This window comes from Gopherus flavomarginatus, chromosome 13 (genome assembly GCF_025201925.1).
Source record: "Gopherus flavomarginatus isolate rGopFla2 chromosome 13, rGopFla2.mat.asm, whole genome shotgun sequence".
Taxonomy (NCBI): domain Eukaryota; kingdom Metazoa; phylum Chordata; order Testudines; family Testudinidae; genus Gopherus; species Gopherus flavomarginatus.
Window position 1 is genome coordinate 28,296,810 of NC_066629.1, and position 15,998 is coordinate 28,312,807.

Genomic DNA, 15,998 nt, shown 5'->3' on the forward strand with positions numbered 1-15,998 from the left:
TTAACACATCGTTCAAATCCCCTCCACTGACAACTGCGAGAGGCTCTAATGACATGGGCAGTTAGCTGCAGAGGGAGCTGCATGTGGACGTTGACAGGAGAACTACATGTTACTGCCTGCAGGAATGGTGAAGGGCAGCCCTGTGGCTAAGGCATTGGGCTGACCTGGTTCTGCCACTGACCCCCAGGGACCTTGGACAAGTCACTGGCCCTCTATGGGGAGCACTGTCCTTCCTTTTTCCCAGCCTGTGTCCATTTAGACAGGGAGCTCCTCAGGGCAGCCTCTGGCTCTGATCAGGGCTTGGTACAGCACCTAGTCCTAAGTGGGGGCCACTGTAACGCAAGGAGCAGAATGCAAAGGGGCTGAACTGTGTGAGTTTCAGCCTTTTCCCTTCCAGTACCATGTCCTGCGGCACTGGCCTGCCCGTCCCCCCGGGTTCTGACGCGAAGGATTGGAGGAAACAGGCCAGATGTTTCCATTTACAAGACAACAAGAACTGTATAATTTAAAGACAGAAGGGACCCGTCAGTGCAGGACTGAGCCTTATAGGATATTTTCAAGTGCTTCGTCAAGTCCAGTTTTAAATGTCAAGTAATGGGGCTTCAGCCACTTCCCTTGGGAAAATATTTCACCAGCTCACAGTTCTCACCACCAGGACATTTCCCCTGATGTTCTGCTTTTATTTCCCATCTTGGTTGTTGGCAACATGAATTGACTTTAATGTTCTGGAGGCATCGTGTTTTCAGGGCAGCACCAAGTCATAGTCCTCCGGCCAGTCTGTGCTCGAAGGGCGATCACTGGCATTTTGCCCCGTGACAGCAGAACAGCGCAGAGGATCGCACTGCACCTGCAGCTGTTAGCAGGAGAAGCCACAGCCCCACTAGGCGCCTGCCTCGTCCTTAGTCACTCTCACTCTGGGAAGAGAAATGGGAGGAGAGCACAGGTTAGACAGGAAACACCAAAGCTTCAAGCAGCACGTGTGGGTCTGGGGAGCGACCTGCTCCAGGGTCGTGTTGCTTTCCATGTGCCACACAGCCTAGCTCCCACTGGTTTCAGTGGAGCTGTGATACACCACAACTGTATAGGCAGCGGCACAGAGGCAGAGCGATGCCGTAATCCCCTGTATAGGCAGTGGCACAGAGGCAGAGTGGTGCCGTAATCCCCGGCATAGGCAGTGGCACAGAGGCAGAGTGGTGCCGTAATCCCCTGTATAGGCAGTGGCACAGAGGCAGAGTGGTGCCGTAATCCCCTGTATAGGCAGCGGCACAGAGGCAGAGTGGTGCCGTAATTCCCTGTATAGGCAGTGGCACAGAGGCAGATTAGTGCCGCAAGGAAGGGTTGTTTTGGTCAAAGGCACTGAGTCAAGCCCCAGTCTTCGGGGACGCGCCAGGGGATCTGTAGCACCCACAGCGAGCAGACAGGGCCCCGGGAAAGGCTGGTGCTCATCATGGCTGCCTGGGCCAGCCTGGAACCCACAGCTCTGCAGCGTTATTGCAGCCCAAACCCTGTTTTCTTGTCTAACCACCTGTCTGCAACGACAGACAATGGGATAAATCCTGCCTTCAGGTAACTCCCCTGAGCTCGACACCATCACTCTGGAGTTACACGGGTGAGATCGAGAGCAGACTGTGGCCCTCTTAGCATTGCAGGGGATGAAGCTTTCACCCCATAACTCCTGATGAGGACCTAGTGTTCACACTTTTCCTCATTTCCCCTCTTGCTGCCTCTATTTCAACAGGGGCTCCCAAGCCAGGGCACTACCTGGAGGGGAGCCGTGTGCTTTGCCAAGGGACCTGGGGCTGATGGCAATTGCAGCACAAGATTCAAGCCACCAAGCTCTGTCACATTTGTTTGGGAGCCATCTGGAATTCTCAGCTCTCGCCAAGGGTGACCACAGCATTTGCCTGCACACATGGAGCAGAGGCAGGTGCTTTTCCCCACTGGAGCTCAGTCCTGAGGCCAGCTCACCTCCATTTTGCTGTGAATCCAGCTGAGGAGCTCTGTAACTTGAGTGTAAACCCCAGGCTTGTTCTTCTGGCCACAGCCAGTTCCCCAGCTCGTCACTCCAGCCACGTACCACCGGCTGCCATCCTCGCAGACCAGGGGGCCGCCGCTGTCACCCTAGAGCGGGAAGGCAGAGTCAAGAGAACTCGAAGAGAGACCCCACCGTGCACTTGGTTTGCACAGAGGTCTCAGGTCACTGCACAGCCGGTGCACACTCCAGAGGTGCCGCCAGGTGCAGTGCCCAGCACGTCTCCAGGAGCAGCTCGTTCACATCTGTGCTAAGACGAGGGTGTCTTTGGATCAATGTGGTGCCCACCCCCACCCCTGCCCAGGGCTGCAGGCCCTTCCAGACTAACACTGGTAGAAGCCTCACCTGGCATGAGTCCCTCCCTCCTTGCAAGTACCCTGCACACATCATGCGGGGGGTCAGGTCGCCTTCGTACACGCTACTGCTGTTGCAGATCTTGTAGTCGATCAGGCTCACTTCCGCCTCCCGCAGCTTTGGGGAGGTGTTCTCTGGAACAGTGACAGAAAGGAGACAGGTGAAGCAGTACCCTTGGCTCACACACCGAGAGCAAGTCGCTGGCCACCTGCTGTCACCGCTAGATTGCACGTTGCAGGCCCCTGGCACATCACAGCCATAAGCGAAGGTGCCGCAGGGGTCGCTGCAACGTATGATTGCACTGAATGGCAAATGAGCTCTTTGTACTACAGAATCCCACAGCAGGGAGGTCACTGGCTCTTAGCCATGCCCACAGAACAGTAGTCTCTGAAATCACATGCCCCGTTTCCACAATTCAGACCACTGGGCTTCCTCTCACAGACGTCTTCATGGTGGCTTCACAGATTAAAGTCACATTAGCAAAACTGGCCACCAGTTTTAGGCATGTTCATTTTGAGGGTCCTCAGATCGTGGACCCGCTGGGCCCTGCTATTACAGAGGTGCTGAGCCCCCCCGGACTTCCAGCAACAGCATCTCAGCACTTCCGAGAATCAGGCCCAGCAGGTCTCCGGTTGGGCCCCCCAGAACTGAGGCACTCAGAGTCATTGGCCCAGGCTGAAAATTCTGGCTCCCCCCGTACTCCACAGCACAATGCGTAGCTGCCTTTTCGGTGCTCCCCCGCGGTGCCACCCGGCTGGACTGAGGCCACGGCAAGGCCTGTGGCCCCTCCCCAAAGGGATTCAGTCCTCACTCTCACCTTCGTCCTCACTGGTTTTGCCAAAGCCAGTGATGAAGCACGTCCTCCCGGCCCGGAACGTCTGGCCAGACATCGGGAGACAAGCGGGGCGGACCTGCCCTGGAAGACAGGAAAACACCAAACAAGGAAAGAGTAAGTCTGACACACACCAGGGAACAGCTGCAGTCACTGGTGTTCCAGCAGCCTCCACAGGGAGTGTTTTTCTCTGATGGAACTAAGTCGGCTCTTGTCCCACTAACCATCTGTCAATGGGTGACCCCCCTGGAGAGCCCTGCTGTGGCAGGCCATGGCAGAACTGGTGCATCTGCCTCAGTTTCTCCTCTCAGGTAGCCCAAGGAGACTCTGCCAGGCTCTTCTGCCTTGGGCTGATTTTTTACAAAAGCAAAGGGATTGTTTACACTATATCACCCGAGGGCAAGTAGTCCTTCAAATCACATAGCTTCTCAGCCACTGACGTAACACATGCCATGTTCCGGCAACTTCCGCCACACCAGACTCTGTCAGCCCTCCTGTGTCCCGGAGCCAGGACAGCTGCCCCAGCCCTTCCAGTTGGAGTGCACCCAGTCTTCCCAGCCTCTCTGCTGGGAGATCATCCGCACCAGGGAGCACCCACCGTGCCCCCTCACTGGTCCCCTGGGTTCAGCTCTCCAGCATGCAGATGCCAGCGAGTACATTTCTCAGCTTCTCCTGCACCTTCAGCCCTCTCTGGTGTGGGAAATTCAGCCAGCAACCCCCTCTTGCTGCTCCCCTGCCTTCCCCCATGATAGACCTCCTGGCCCTGGCAGCCCTCTCCTGCCCCTTTTCCTGCCCCTCGCTCAGGCAGCTCTGATTCACCAGCTCTTTCCCTCAGATTCTCTCTGGTTCTTCACAGCCCAAGTCTGCCCTGCCCCCTTGCCTGGACAAAGGGGAGCAACTGTTCCAGCACAAGGGAGCTGGGGCCAGCCACCCTGTGACATCCTCACTGTGGCCAAGCCAAGCGAGAAGGCTCAGCAAACATCGGCCTTGGCGCACCTCCCCGGGGGCTGGGAGGCATGAGGCCCATGCCCTGTGTGCTCCAGGAGCCCCATCCTAGCACACACCACGTGGCGATGGCTGTCAGGCCGGTCCCTGAGCATTGGACGGAGCCGTTTTCAGATTACACGGAGGGAGGGGAAAAGTCTTGGCTGTAATAGCATTTGTATGGTACTTCCAGGGGGTGCATTCATTTGGGGCTATTGGGGTCTCATTCCTAGGTCATCTGTCCAACATCCTATTAGCCAGACCCAAAACTGAGCTCCATGAACATGCCTACGAAGCTCCCAGGACCCATTTTTACAGGTATAAATCAACAGATGTTCTCTGTATGGCTCAGCTGTGCAGGGCGGTTCACCCCACATGCCCTGGTGCCGGGGGGATGATAATAAACACCCATTTAACAGCTCAGCATTACCCCGTCGGCCTCCTGTCTGCCCGGTGACAGCTATCAGCCCCAGTCCTGCCGTCAAATGTACAGAGGGTCCCTTTGCATGCATAAAGCCCCACTGACTCTGTAGCCAGCTGCAGGTAGCCAGCATTGTGCACATGGCTGGGCCTTATAGTGATTACAGTCAGAAAAGTGCCTGTGTAAATCCGGCACCTTCTTACCCCTGCTCTTCATGTGGCTCGGAGTCAGACTTCACTGCCAAAAGATGCCTTAGCCCCTGCCTGGCCTGTGGAACTGGAGCTGCTCTGGGAGAGGGTGCTGGGGTCTGTTCTGCCTCACGCACCAACAACAACTTAGGCACCTGAGTTCTGCACACAGAACCTCCCGCTTCTGGTTATGACGGGGGAGGCAGGTGGGACCATGCCAGATGGCAGCGCTGGCACGGCGGTTAGAACAATCACAGTTCAGATCTGGAATCACTGGGAGAGGCCTCGCCTGGTACTGGATTTTGACTGTACTTGCCCTTTTCTCCCACTTAGTGGGACAAGGGGTGTCTTCTCCCCTGAAATGTCTGCCAGCTTCCTGTCAGTCCTTCCTCGCTCCCAGGAACAGTAGCACCTGGCTGGCCAAGTCGAGCAGATGCACCAGCCCTGCAGCTCCCAGCCTGAGAAAGTTGGGAATTAGCCTCACCTGATATCGTTAAGGGCGTGGCGAGTTTCACCAGAGCGATGTCGTAGTCGTCGTGGTCGTCGCTGTAGTTGGAGTTGATGATGATCTGGGCGGTGGGGATGCCCTTGGCTGGATGGAGCAGGTCGGAGGCCCCAGCGTACACTTTCCACTCATTGAGGATCTTGACGCTGTTCCTAAGCAGACGCAGAAAGGGGAGTGTGATGCAGTGATCGCCCTGAACAGCATGAACTAGTGCCATCGCCATGCTGGGATTCTGCACAGTGCCCTTACTGCAAGCCCAGCTCAGGGGCCAGCAGATTAGAACTGAACACTGCTGTCTCACATGGCTGGGTTTTCAGGCCAGACTCCAGGCTCCCTCCAGCACTTTGTTTCAAGGACTGGAGTTAAACACTTGGCACAAAAAGCCCTCTCCCTGTTTTGTTGAGATCAGACCCTGCTCCCTACCAGCTTCTCCACCATGCCGATCGAGGGTTGGGTCGCTCAGCCTAATCCAAGCGGGACTTATGTCTGAGCCTGGTCCGGGTACACAGGTCAGTGCTCTAATTCCCCGTTCTCTTATCTACGGCACAGATCTCGGCTGTACATTCTGCATGGATGCTGATTTCTTATTCCAGCCATTGGCCCCGATGGGCGTGTTTGCTGTGGGCTTTGTGTCTGCGCCCCCCAGCCGCGGATGCTCCCACCTTACAATAATTACATATAAACCGGCTGCCTGTGCAAGGATGGGCTGCTGCAGCTGCTCCAGGAGGCGGCCTGGGCTGGAACGCAGCTGTGATCCTGCCCTCTAGTGGCTGACAGCTAGTGGAAATTCTGCCTTAGCTCTTGTGGTGCAGCTGCCCGTTTCGGGTCCAAAGTCCCAGCAGGGAGCGGGAGCCAAATTCTGATCCCAGGTGACATCAGCGTTGATCCAGAGTGACTCAAGCTCCAGCAGAGTCCGTCTGCATTTCAACACTGTGACCGAGAGTGGAACATGGCTGCCGATAATTCCCATCTTCTCCGGTTTTCCTCACCTAGGCCCTTCCCCTCACCAGCCGCAGCCAAACCAACCCTTGCTGGCTGCAGCCAACACAGCCAGTTAGCAGGAGCACCACTTACATGAAGAAGCAGTGGGCAGCTGTCAGCACCCACTGGGTATCAATGACTGTCCCCCCGCAGATGTGGCTCAGCCCATACTGGAGACTAACTTGCCAGGGCCACTTACTCGCCGAAGCTTCGTTCCCCCCAATGATCCGGCCAGAAGTCCTTTGTCCACAGCCTGGAGGAAGAGAAACAAGCTGAGGAGGCAAATCTTCCCCATGGAAGCCTGAGGGGAAACTCAAAAAGGTCCATTAGCTTAGTCAGGTGCCTCAACAGGAAAATCAGGCCAGGCCCAGCTGCTTGTTACAGGATCACGTAACAGATCGCGCACCTAGCAAAATGTGCTAACGGATAACACAGCGGACCAGATCAGTGGCCCATCAGTTCCAGTATCCTGCCCCCAGCTGTGGCAGTGGCTTTCTGCTTCAGTGGAACTACAGAGAGAACCCAGTAATACCTTAGACAGCTGTACAATGCTGGCTGCATGCCGGGGAGGAGAGTCTAAAATCATTCAGCCTCCACTTTTCAATCCAGCTGGACAATTGGACTATCTGACCCCAGCGGCTTTGAATTGCATGGGCCATTACTTATACCCACATAGAAACAGGGTAGCTATTATGCTAAGTAATATATATTCCACTGAGCTGGAGGGATAAGAAAAGGGTTTTTTTGTTTACATATCAGTGACAGACACCTTAAAAACCCGTGAGTTGTGACAGACAGACAGGTGGGTACAAAGATGAGTAGAGTAGAATAGATGACCAGTTCTAGGGGCAGGCCCCTGGTATTTACTTTGATACAGAAAAGGGAGCCCATAAATAGACAATAGCACAGACTGATATTTTCAGTCTGCCAAGAAAGAAAGAAAGAATCAAACAGTGTAAAACTTTGATAAATGTTGATAAACTTTGATAAAGAAAAAATGGCAGTTGACATGATGTCACAAGAGATCAGTTGAGCTGATCAAAATTTTGTGAACTTCAGTTAAATTTTGAATTTTCAATGAAAATTTTCAATGAAAAAAATAAAACCCTGAAAAGTTTGGATGAAAATTCTCTCACTTTTCCAACCAAATGCTGAGAAACTGGGATCTGGCAACATTTTCAAAACCCAATAAAACAATTTCAAACCATTTTCACACCAGTTATTTGAGTGGTTTCGAGACCCACTCTAGACTCAGCTCTCCTATCACCATGTCTATGCTTTATGGCAACGGTAAAAGCTCTCTCTTACTTGTGCATCGGAGGGAGACGTATTTTCCCGTGGGACACTTGGAGCTGCAGGAGAGAACAAAACAAACAAGAGACAAAGTCAAACACAGGCCCACGCTGAGACAGCACAAGAGAAAGAGTCCGAGTGGATGGTCCCTCACCCTCCCGCCTGTCCTGACCTGCTCAGCCAGCATGTAAGTAACACAGATGCTCTCCTGTTGTTCAGTAGAGGGGAATGGGAGTTCTCTCTACAAGATCACGTCTCCCCTTTACTTCCTAGAAAATCCCTTCAGGTTGCCTCTCTCTGTCTCGCAGCTGTAGCTCCCTCCCTGGCAGGTGCACACAGTGGCAGACAGACACGAGCTGACTATCTTGGAGCCACTCCAGATTTACGCTGGTGTAAAGTGAGACCAGAGTTGTTTGTTCCAAGGAGCTTAAGCTCCCTAAAGCACCACGCACCCGTGGGCCATTGCTAAAGCATGGGCCACTCTCCAGCAGGCTCAGACCTGCCTTGACTTTCCTTGGGGGTGTGTGAAGTTTTGTCTGGGTTCCCGCTGCAGAACAAGCGCAGGAGCTAACGGCACTTCACGGTTCTCTCAGAAATCCAGCTGACGGGAGACTGCTCAGACTGCTTCTCTGGCCATTAGCACTCCCATCCCATTAGGGGATCAAACCCCTGCAGAGCTCCGGCCACAGGCCTCCTCTCCCTTTCCTGGAATTGCTGGAAAAGCTGCCATGGTGGAGGGGCTCCGTGTGTCCCCCTCTGAGCAGGGCTGCCAGCCTGGGCCAGAGCGACAGATCACCATCTCCTCTCTAAAGCCAAGAGCCCCGTCTTGCCAGGCCGCTAATCATCTCTGGTGCCCATCCCTGCCTCCCATTCTGTAGGCAAGCCAGCATCGTATTGCTCTGCTGACCACTCTGCACTGAGCAGGGGTTCTCATTCCGGTGTCCACAGCGAACTCAGGCCTTTTTCCCAAGTTAGTTCAGAGGGGACCGTGCAGCCAGTGCCGTGGGCAGAGAGGGGCCCTAAGTGGACAAGGGGAAGAGCAGGGAAAAGGCAACAGATCCTCTTCATTACCTGTTGAGACTCTGCTGGATCGTGGGATGCTCCTTGGTGAGAGTGAGGCTTTTGCCAGGGAAGGAGGCTGGCACGTACTCCGTGTGAGACATGCTGGGAGGAGACAGGACACGTCATGCTGCCAGGTTTCCTGAACTCTAGCTCAGCAATGGGAAAATCAGGCATGCAGCAGAGGGGCTAAAATCCTGTAGGCCAGAGGGGGCATCTCCCCTCCACTGCTGCCTCTCACACTGAACTGCGATGTGGTCCTGGCACTTGAACTCCACAAACCGCTAGTTCACGAGTCCCTCAATCCGGATTAGAACCTAGGTGTTCACCCACTGTGCGTTTATGACAACCGCCTGCTTGGGTCACCAGAGGGGCTGGAGCCCAAGCCCCTCAGAGCAAACAGCAAGGGCCTCAAAGGTACGGCTACACTGGAATAAAAGATCCGTGGCATGGCCGCAGCTGGCCAGACTCAGCTGACTTGGGCTTGCGGAGCTAAGGCTGCAGGGCTAAAAATTGCTGTGACTCTCCCCCCTCGCAGGGTCCCAGAGCCCAGACTCCAGCCTGATCCCAAACATCTACCCCACAATGAAACAGCCCCACAGCCTGAGCCCCATGGGCCTGAGTCAGCTGACCTGGGCCAGCTGTGGGTGTTTAGGTGCAATGAAGACAGACCCATTAGCTGGCAGCTGTAGTAGTCTGATGTGAACCAGCCAGTAGAGGGGGCAAAGATCCTAACGTGGGTTGTACTAGCCAAGTGGTTCTCAAATTTTTGTACTGGTGACCCTTATCACACGGCAAGCCTCTGAGTGCGACCCCCCCTTATACATTAAAAACATTTTTTTGTATATTTAACACCATTATAAATACTGGAGGCAAAGCGGGATTTGGGGTGGAGGCTGACAGCTTGCGACCCCCCCATGTAATAACCTCACGACCCCTGAGGGGTCCCGACCCCCAGTTTGAGAACCCCTGCACTAGACCTAAGGCTGGTCTATCCCAGGGATTTTTGCATCGCTGCACTGACAGGTTAGCCATACGGATGCAAATCCTAGTACAGAGGCACTGCACTAGTGTAGAAAGTTATTTGCACAATTGCTTGTGTAAACAACCTGGGTAACCTGCACCAGTACAAGTCACTTCTTGCAGGGGTACTGAGCGTCTGCACTGGAGGGGAGTTTGCAATGGGACAGCTACACAGGGCTTTCCCACTGTAGGCAAGCCCCTTGATTCCCCTTCCAATAACAGCCATGCACGGCAGTTCCGTTCCCTGCCATTCCCAGCTCAGGTTCCCCTGGCTGCAAACCCCAGGGTGACTTAGCAAACACCATACAGGGAAGGTGCAGAGAGAAAAAGGAGGAGTCCAAGCAACCCTCAGCAGCTAGCAATCACAGAGCAATGGCAAGGGAGGGGGGAGTACCTGGTGGCCGGAAGCCGTTGTGGGAGAGATTTTCAAAGGACAAAGTATCAGAGGGTAGCCGTGTTAGTCTGGATCTGTAAAAGCAGCAAAGAATCCTGTGGCACCTTATAGACTAACAGACGTTTTGGATGCATCTGAAGAAGTGGGTATTCACCCACGAAAGCTCATGCTCCAAAACGTCTGTTAGTCTATAAGGTGCCACAGGACTCTTTGCTGCTTTCAAAGGACAAAGGGCTGGTAGGGGCCCAGTGGCAGTGCCTGGGGGCTGAGCACTTCACTCTCCCTTGTGCCTTTGGAAAGCTCCCCCTGGATGCGGAGACCCCGGGAGCAGGTCATTCTAGGTGTGGGCTGGGTTCCTCTGGCTTCCGTCCCCCATCACTGCACACGTAGTGCCTGTCCCTGGGGACTTACCTTTGAAATCCCAGTTGCTGGCAGGTCTTCTTGGAGAAGGAGTCATTCCAGGCATTGCTGCAGACAGGCAGCCACTGATTCTCGGTGCTGGAGTAGACGTGGAGCAGAGACTGATCCCACCTAAACCGCACTGCAGGCACGAAGGAAGGAGACAGCAGAATCAGCAGGGGCTCCAGGCAGATCTGCAGCTCCAGCTCACCCTTAGACAGGCACCCGAGCCTAGCCCCCTTGCACCAGGACTGAACTTGTGCTATTGTGTCATGATTGTGCACAAAAGCTGGCAAACAACCAGCCTGATTCCCCTCTCCTGCCCACAGGTGTAAATCAGGAGCTGCCCCACTGAGCTGACAGAGTTCAACAGGTGCCAGGCCACGGGGGGAGAGGGGGGGAGGAGAACCCCGATGTGCAGTGTGACAGTGAGCTCCACCCTAGCACCAGGCGACAGCAGGGGGCAGGGGCAGCCTAAGGCAGAACTAGCGTCCTCCGGGCAGCCTCGGCCAACGTGCCTCACCCTGTTCACTGGAAACGAGTGCAGGAAGAGCCCAGCCCAACCCCTTTGTCCCCTCCAGCCCTGGCCTCCCTGCAGGGCTGTCGGCAGTGCCGTGTGTGTGCAATTGGTGCCAGTTCTGAATCCCCTTGGGAATGGGAGCAGCAGCTAACCCCACACAGGCCTCACCAGAGCCATCACATGCACTAGCCTCAGGCACTGGCCAACACATGAGAGCAAAAATCAGGTCCGTGGCTACACCCTGCTGGCCCAGCCGCTGCCCCCTCTCATGCCAGGGGCCCCAGCTCCTCCCAGGTCCTAAACGTAGGGGGTCTCAGCATTCCCTGGGCCCCGTGCCCTTGTGCCGTCTTTGGCATCAGTGCAAACTCCTACCCCAGGGACCTGGTCACGTCTGGGGGCTCGCTCAGAGCCTAGAGCACAGGGCCCTAAGACAGGGCATGGATGAAAGCAGCAGCCTGACCCCGCGGGACCCCTGCGTCCCAGGTGTGTTACCACAGTCCAGCTCATCGCTCTTCTGGGAGCAGTCGACCACCCCGTCGCAGCGCACGGCTCGGTGGCTGCAGCTCTCAGCCGGCTCCTTGTACAGAAAGTCGGTGTTCGACCGCCAGAACAGGACTGCAAGCAAACACACAGAGGAGAGCTGGAGACAGTCATGGGGGGGAGGTCACCTGCGCTGGGAGGGGATATTTCCTGCCAGCCAATTTCATCCTGGACCCGGCAGCTCCTTCATCCCAGACACCCAGCTGGGCATGGTCGCACTCCCAGACCTGCGCTGGGCATTCCCTGCATGGGCATTTATTTGCCGCAAGCAAAACCTGGGCTGGATTCTTGGGAGCAGTCACGTTGTGGTTGCTCCAAAGTCCCGGTGAGGGGCATGGAGAGGATGCTCCCTAGGCACAATCCCCCTCACATGGTATCCTGCCCCAAGGTAATCCTGCCATTGTTTGAAAGCAGTGAAGAGCAGGATCACTTGGCCTGATGCCCCTCCCTCCAGTGCCCCCACACTCAAACCAAGTGACTTTCGACTCAACCCCCCACCCCAACCCCCACCCTCCATGAGGAACTGTCTGGAAAACAGGACACAGACAAAACTCGTTCTGAAACCTCCAGAACTGGCCCCCTGGAAACGCAGCCAGGCTCAGCCCCTAAGGGTCACGGACTCAGACGATGTGTGGCCCATTTATGGTTTGTGCTGGGTTCAAGCAAAGCACGGTGGTCACTAGGAGGAAGCAGGTGGAAGTCGACTGAGTTTCCCTTTGCAGTTTTGGGCACCTCTGAGCCAGAGCTCAGAGGGATGTGAATCCACATGGACGACACCCAGAAAAGAGTTCACAGCGGAAATGGGCCCAGCCCAAACACTCGATGCAACGTCTGAGCCTGGATCATGGGTCACAGTTCAAACCTCAGGCTGTTATGGGCCAAACCTGACTGGGCATCTTCCGAGCCGGGGTTCTGCCCCTGGGATCTCAAGGTCAGATCCAGAGTTCGGTTTAGGCCAATCTCTAGTTCACCTGATCCCCACCCTCGTCCCTGGAATCCAAAACTGCTGCATTTGATTCAGCTCCATTCAACATCCATTCTTACTTCACACAGTTTTAATTTGCATCTGCAAAATACTCGCCCAGTAAAAATGCTCTAAATCCACTTGATACTGCAGGGGCTCAATAATGCAGCTGATAAAAGGAAAACTAGCAGCTAGATTTGACAACAGAGTTTAAAAAACCAACCTCTTCATTATCTGTAAAATCTTTCCTGTCTCTGCTGCTGTTTCCCTTTCCATCTGGTGGGCTTTTACTAATTCCCCGCTGGCTGTGTTCCTGGCACAGAAATTAACTCAGAGTAGGAAGCACTGTGCTGATAACTGTGGCCACACTTGAAAATATTTGCAGGAAATGGAAAGTGTTGGGTTTATCTAAACACCTAACCATCTGCCTCTGATTACTTGGGTGCATGTCACATCTAAAACACTAGGCAGAAGGGCCACAAAGAGAAGAGGATGTTGTTCTAATTTCCTAGTGAAATTCTTTGCTCCCAGGTGTCCAACAGATGTCAGAAAAACTCAAGAAATAGAAGGATGGAGGCATCCCATCACCTGGGCCATCTTTCCAGGAATCACATCCTTAGCACTGCAGCTGCACTGCCTCCTTCTGACAGCCAGGCAGTGCCATTAGGGGCTAGCCTGTAGTTCCCAGGCTGTGGCTGGAGTTGACAGGAGGAGCTAGGAGGAGTGGGGACCAGCTGAGCTCCTAATTAACTCCCTTCTAGTCTGTTATCAGTCTCAAATAAATGGTGTTAAACCAAGAGGTTGTATATGACACAGAAAATACGGACCATAAATCTCTAGTCCGTGTCTATTAAGCTGAGCCCAGAGTGGAACATCAGATCTGAACTATCTTCAGTCTCGGGGAAACTTTGGACCCATGTCAGAAAATCCCAGCTCATGCTTCCCTCTATAATGGGCCAAATCTGAACAGCCTTGAACTTTAGGGGAGCATGGGTGCTGATGCAAGCTTTACAACTCAGACCTATGTCTCGCTGCATGATGGGACAGGCCAGAGGTAGCATATGCTGGGAAGGTTAAAGAATGCGAGAATGAGGAAATGGTTTTCATTTCTGGCTCCCCAAAGCCCACTGGAAGCAGTGAGAGTCTTTGTATTTATTCAGTGAGCTTTGAATCAGGCCCTTAAATACTTGTCTTCTTTCAGGGTGTTGGTTTCCCTCCTGTTAGCATTTCTAGTCCCAGAGCCCTGCTGGCAGGCCAGTAGCTGTGCTTGGCCTGCCCAAACCCAAAGCTAGGTGACATATTTCCCCCAGCTGGCCAAGCCCCTGGATGGACACAGGAACTTGGTCTGCACCCCAGGACATGCCAGCTTTGCTGGAGGCTAACAAAGGGGAAAGGACTTACAGAGCAGGATGAGGGCAATGAGCAGGACTATCAGAAAGGAGATGCAAAGGATCAGCACCAGCCTCTTCTGGCCCATGCACGACGAGACCTTGCACCTTGCTGCTGGGGACACTGGGGATTGAGATGACAGAAACACAGTCACTAGTGCACATGGTTGCAGAAACATTCCCATCCAAGCTCCTCCCCAACAGAGAGGAGGGACATTCAACCCTTTGGACATGGTAGCTGTGTTACCTAGGCCCGTGGAGGCGTGTCTGGGGATGTGCGATTGCTCCTTCGCCAGCAGGCACGTCATTTCTGACAGGTGGGGAAGCAGGTGTCCCTAGCACACACCATTCCCGCTACAGCCCAGGGATCCCAGGCTAGCTGCTTCCCACTGTGACTAGAGCAGCCTGGGCAGAGGCATCCCAAGGCTTCTCCTGACAATGCGCCCAGGCTGCTGCTAGGGCTGAGAGAGGCTTCATTCTCCTAGCACCTTCATTCCTTGGTCCCTCTGCTGAGACTGACAGCCCAGCGGCTCACCACAGCATTTTCTGGGACCCAGAAACCATGTTACATAGACCGCCGCACAGCAGCTCTCTGTCATGGCACATGTGGGCTGGATTTGAACTGGCAGCCTCCAGGCTAGATTGGCCCATACCATCGTTGTCCCCACTATGGGTAATTTTAGTGTAAGCCCTGGTTCTCACAGGCAGGATGTACAGGACATCCACGTCACCTCCCCATTCCTAAAAGCAGGGTGCACCCCGCCCTTGGGCCAGGTGCAGAGGTGATGCACAAGGTGCTGTGAGTACAGCTCCTGACACTAGCCGGGGTTGCCTGCCATGGGGCTTGGCTCCCTCACACGTTGGTAGAGCCAGGCCACAGGCATCTAAGTGAGTGCAAAGAGGTAACATACACCCCTTACACATTGCTCTGCAGGAGGGTAACATACACCCCAGCGCATTCCCTCCCCTCCTACCACTGCTGCCACAGCATCCCACAGGCTGCAGGGAGCCTGCCAGCTTCCTGCTGAGGTTGTTCCTGTTAGCCAGTCGGGTGACAGGACATAGTCGCCGGCAGCAGTCCATTTGAGACTGCACCATCCAGTCCCATCTCCCAGTCAGCTCTCTCAGGGTGGCGGGAGCTAATGCATGAACAACTGGGGCTCACAATTCCAGGGCTGGCTGGAAGCACATGCCCAACCTCTCCAGGAAGCAAGGACTTCCCAGTAGCTGTAGCTGCCAAGAGACCTGCCCCACCCATCTTACTTGTGTTGTCACAAGCCACGTAGCCTGGTGGAGCCGGTCCAGACTCTGGAGCACACGGCATGATGTTGCTGCCACGGACCCTTTCTCGTGGATGTGCAGATGGGGTGGCGATGGGGTGACTGGCTCACGCGGCATAGGGGTTGGGAAGGAGGCTGCTGTTTGACAGAGCCAGTCTGATCTGTAGGTAAAGAACACACCGTCACTCACACAATTTGCTGGAGATTCCCAAAGGCCAGCCTGGGTGCCCAAGGACAACTAGAAGACTTGGCTTCATGAAGCAAGAGCCAATGTACGCAGCCAGGAAATCCCAGTAACATGGCTTTCTGACAGAGCTGGCTGGCTTTGGTAGCTGAACATCTCAGTAGATGATGTACCTCCAGGGTACAACGGGCCAGCCTATGGAGGCAAAGAAAGCCCTAGAGGTGCCTCTTCCCAGAGCTCTTGCAGAGCTGAAAAACGCTGAGCATCTTTGCAAAGAATCACACTGCATCACTCTGCTTTTTCTCCTTTTGGAGGCTGCCAAACAAATTTTTCAAGCTGATCACCTAGCTCAGGGCATCTGATTGAACGTTTGGTACTCAGCTCAGTCACTGGTGGCTCGGTTCCCCGTACAGTGCCTCAGTGTCCATGTGAGCACCCAGGTGAGGAATTAGGTGCCCCAATTTATGTACCCAGGTTTGGAAACTGAGTCTCTATCATTATATAAGTCCTCTGAGTCACTCATTCAGAAAATGCCAATGTAACTTCCAGTTGTTAATTAGTAACATTTCATAATTGGTGTTCCAAGCCCGAAACTTCCTGAGCCCTGGAATGCTGCTCTGCGATTATGTCACAACTGATTGGTGTGAACATGGGACC

At 54.3% G+C, this 15,998-nt stretch overlaps 1 protein-coding gene across 3 annotated transcripts in view; it reads right to left on the reverse strand.

The window, feature by feature from the left end:
- Positions 1 to 217: 217 nt before the first annotated feature.
- LOC127033746 (transmembrane protease serine 13-like) overlaps positions 218 to 15,998 on the reverse strand; it is a 92,488-nt gene continuing 76,707 nt past the window's right edge. For 2 of the 3 annotated variants that reach the window (XM_050921906.1, XM_050921904.1), the window contains 12 exons: positions 15,141 to 15,318; positions 13,891 to 14,001; positions 11,478 to 11,600; positions 10,478 to 10,607; positions 8,662 to 8,754; positions 7,606 to 7,649; positions 6,391 to 6,550; positions 5,296 to 5,468; positions 3,204 to 3,302; positions 2,378 to 2,520; positions 1,969 to 2,121; positions 218 to 914 (listed from right to left, as the gene is read on the reverse strand). In XM_050921906.1, the coding sequence (XP_050777863.1) occupies positions 900 to 914; positions 1,969 to 2,121; positions 2,378 to 2,520; positions 3,204 to 3,302; positions 5,296 to 5,468; positions 6,391 to 6,550; positions 7,606 to 7,649; positions 8,662 to 8,754; positions 10,478 to 10,607; positions 11,478 to 11,600; positions 13,891 to 14,001; positions 15,141 to 15,201 (1,305 nt within the window). In that variant the 5' untranslated portion in view covers positions 15,202 to 15,318 and the 3' untranslated portion in view covers positions 218 to 899. The remainder of the gene's footprint in view (positions 915 to 1,968; positions 2,122 to 2,377; positions 2,521 to 3,203; positions 3,303 to 5,295; positions 5,469 to 6,390; positions 6,551 to 7,605; positions 7,650 to 8,661; positions 8,755 to 10,477; positions 10,608 to 11,477; positions 11,601 to 13,890; positions 14,002 to 15,140; positions 15,319 to 15,998) is intronic. The other variant, XM_050921907.1, reaches the window with a different exon arrangement.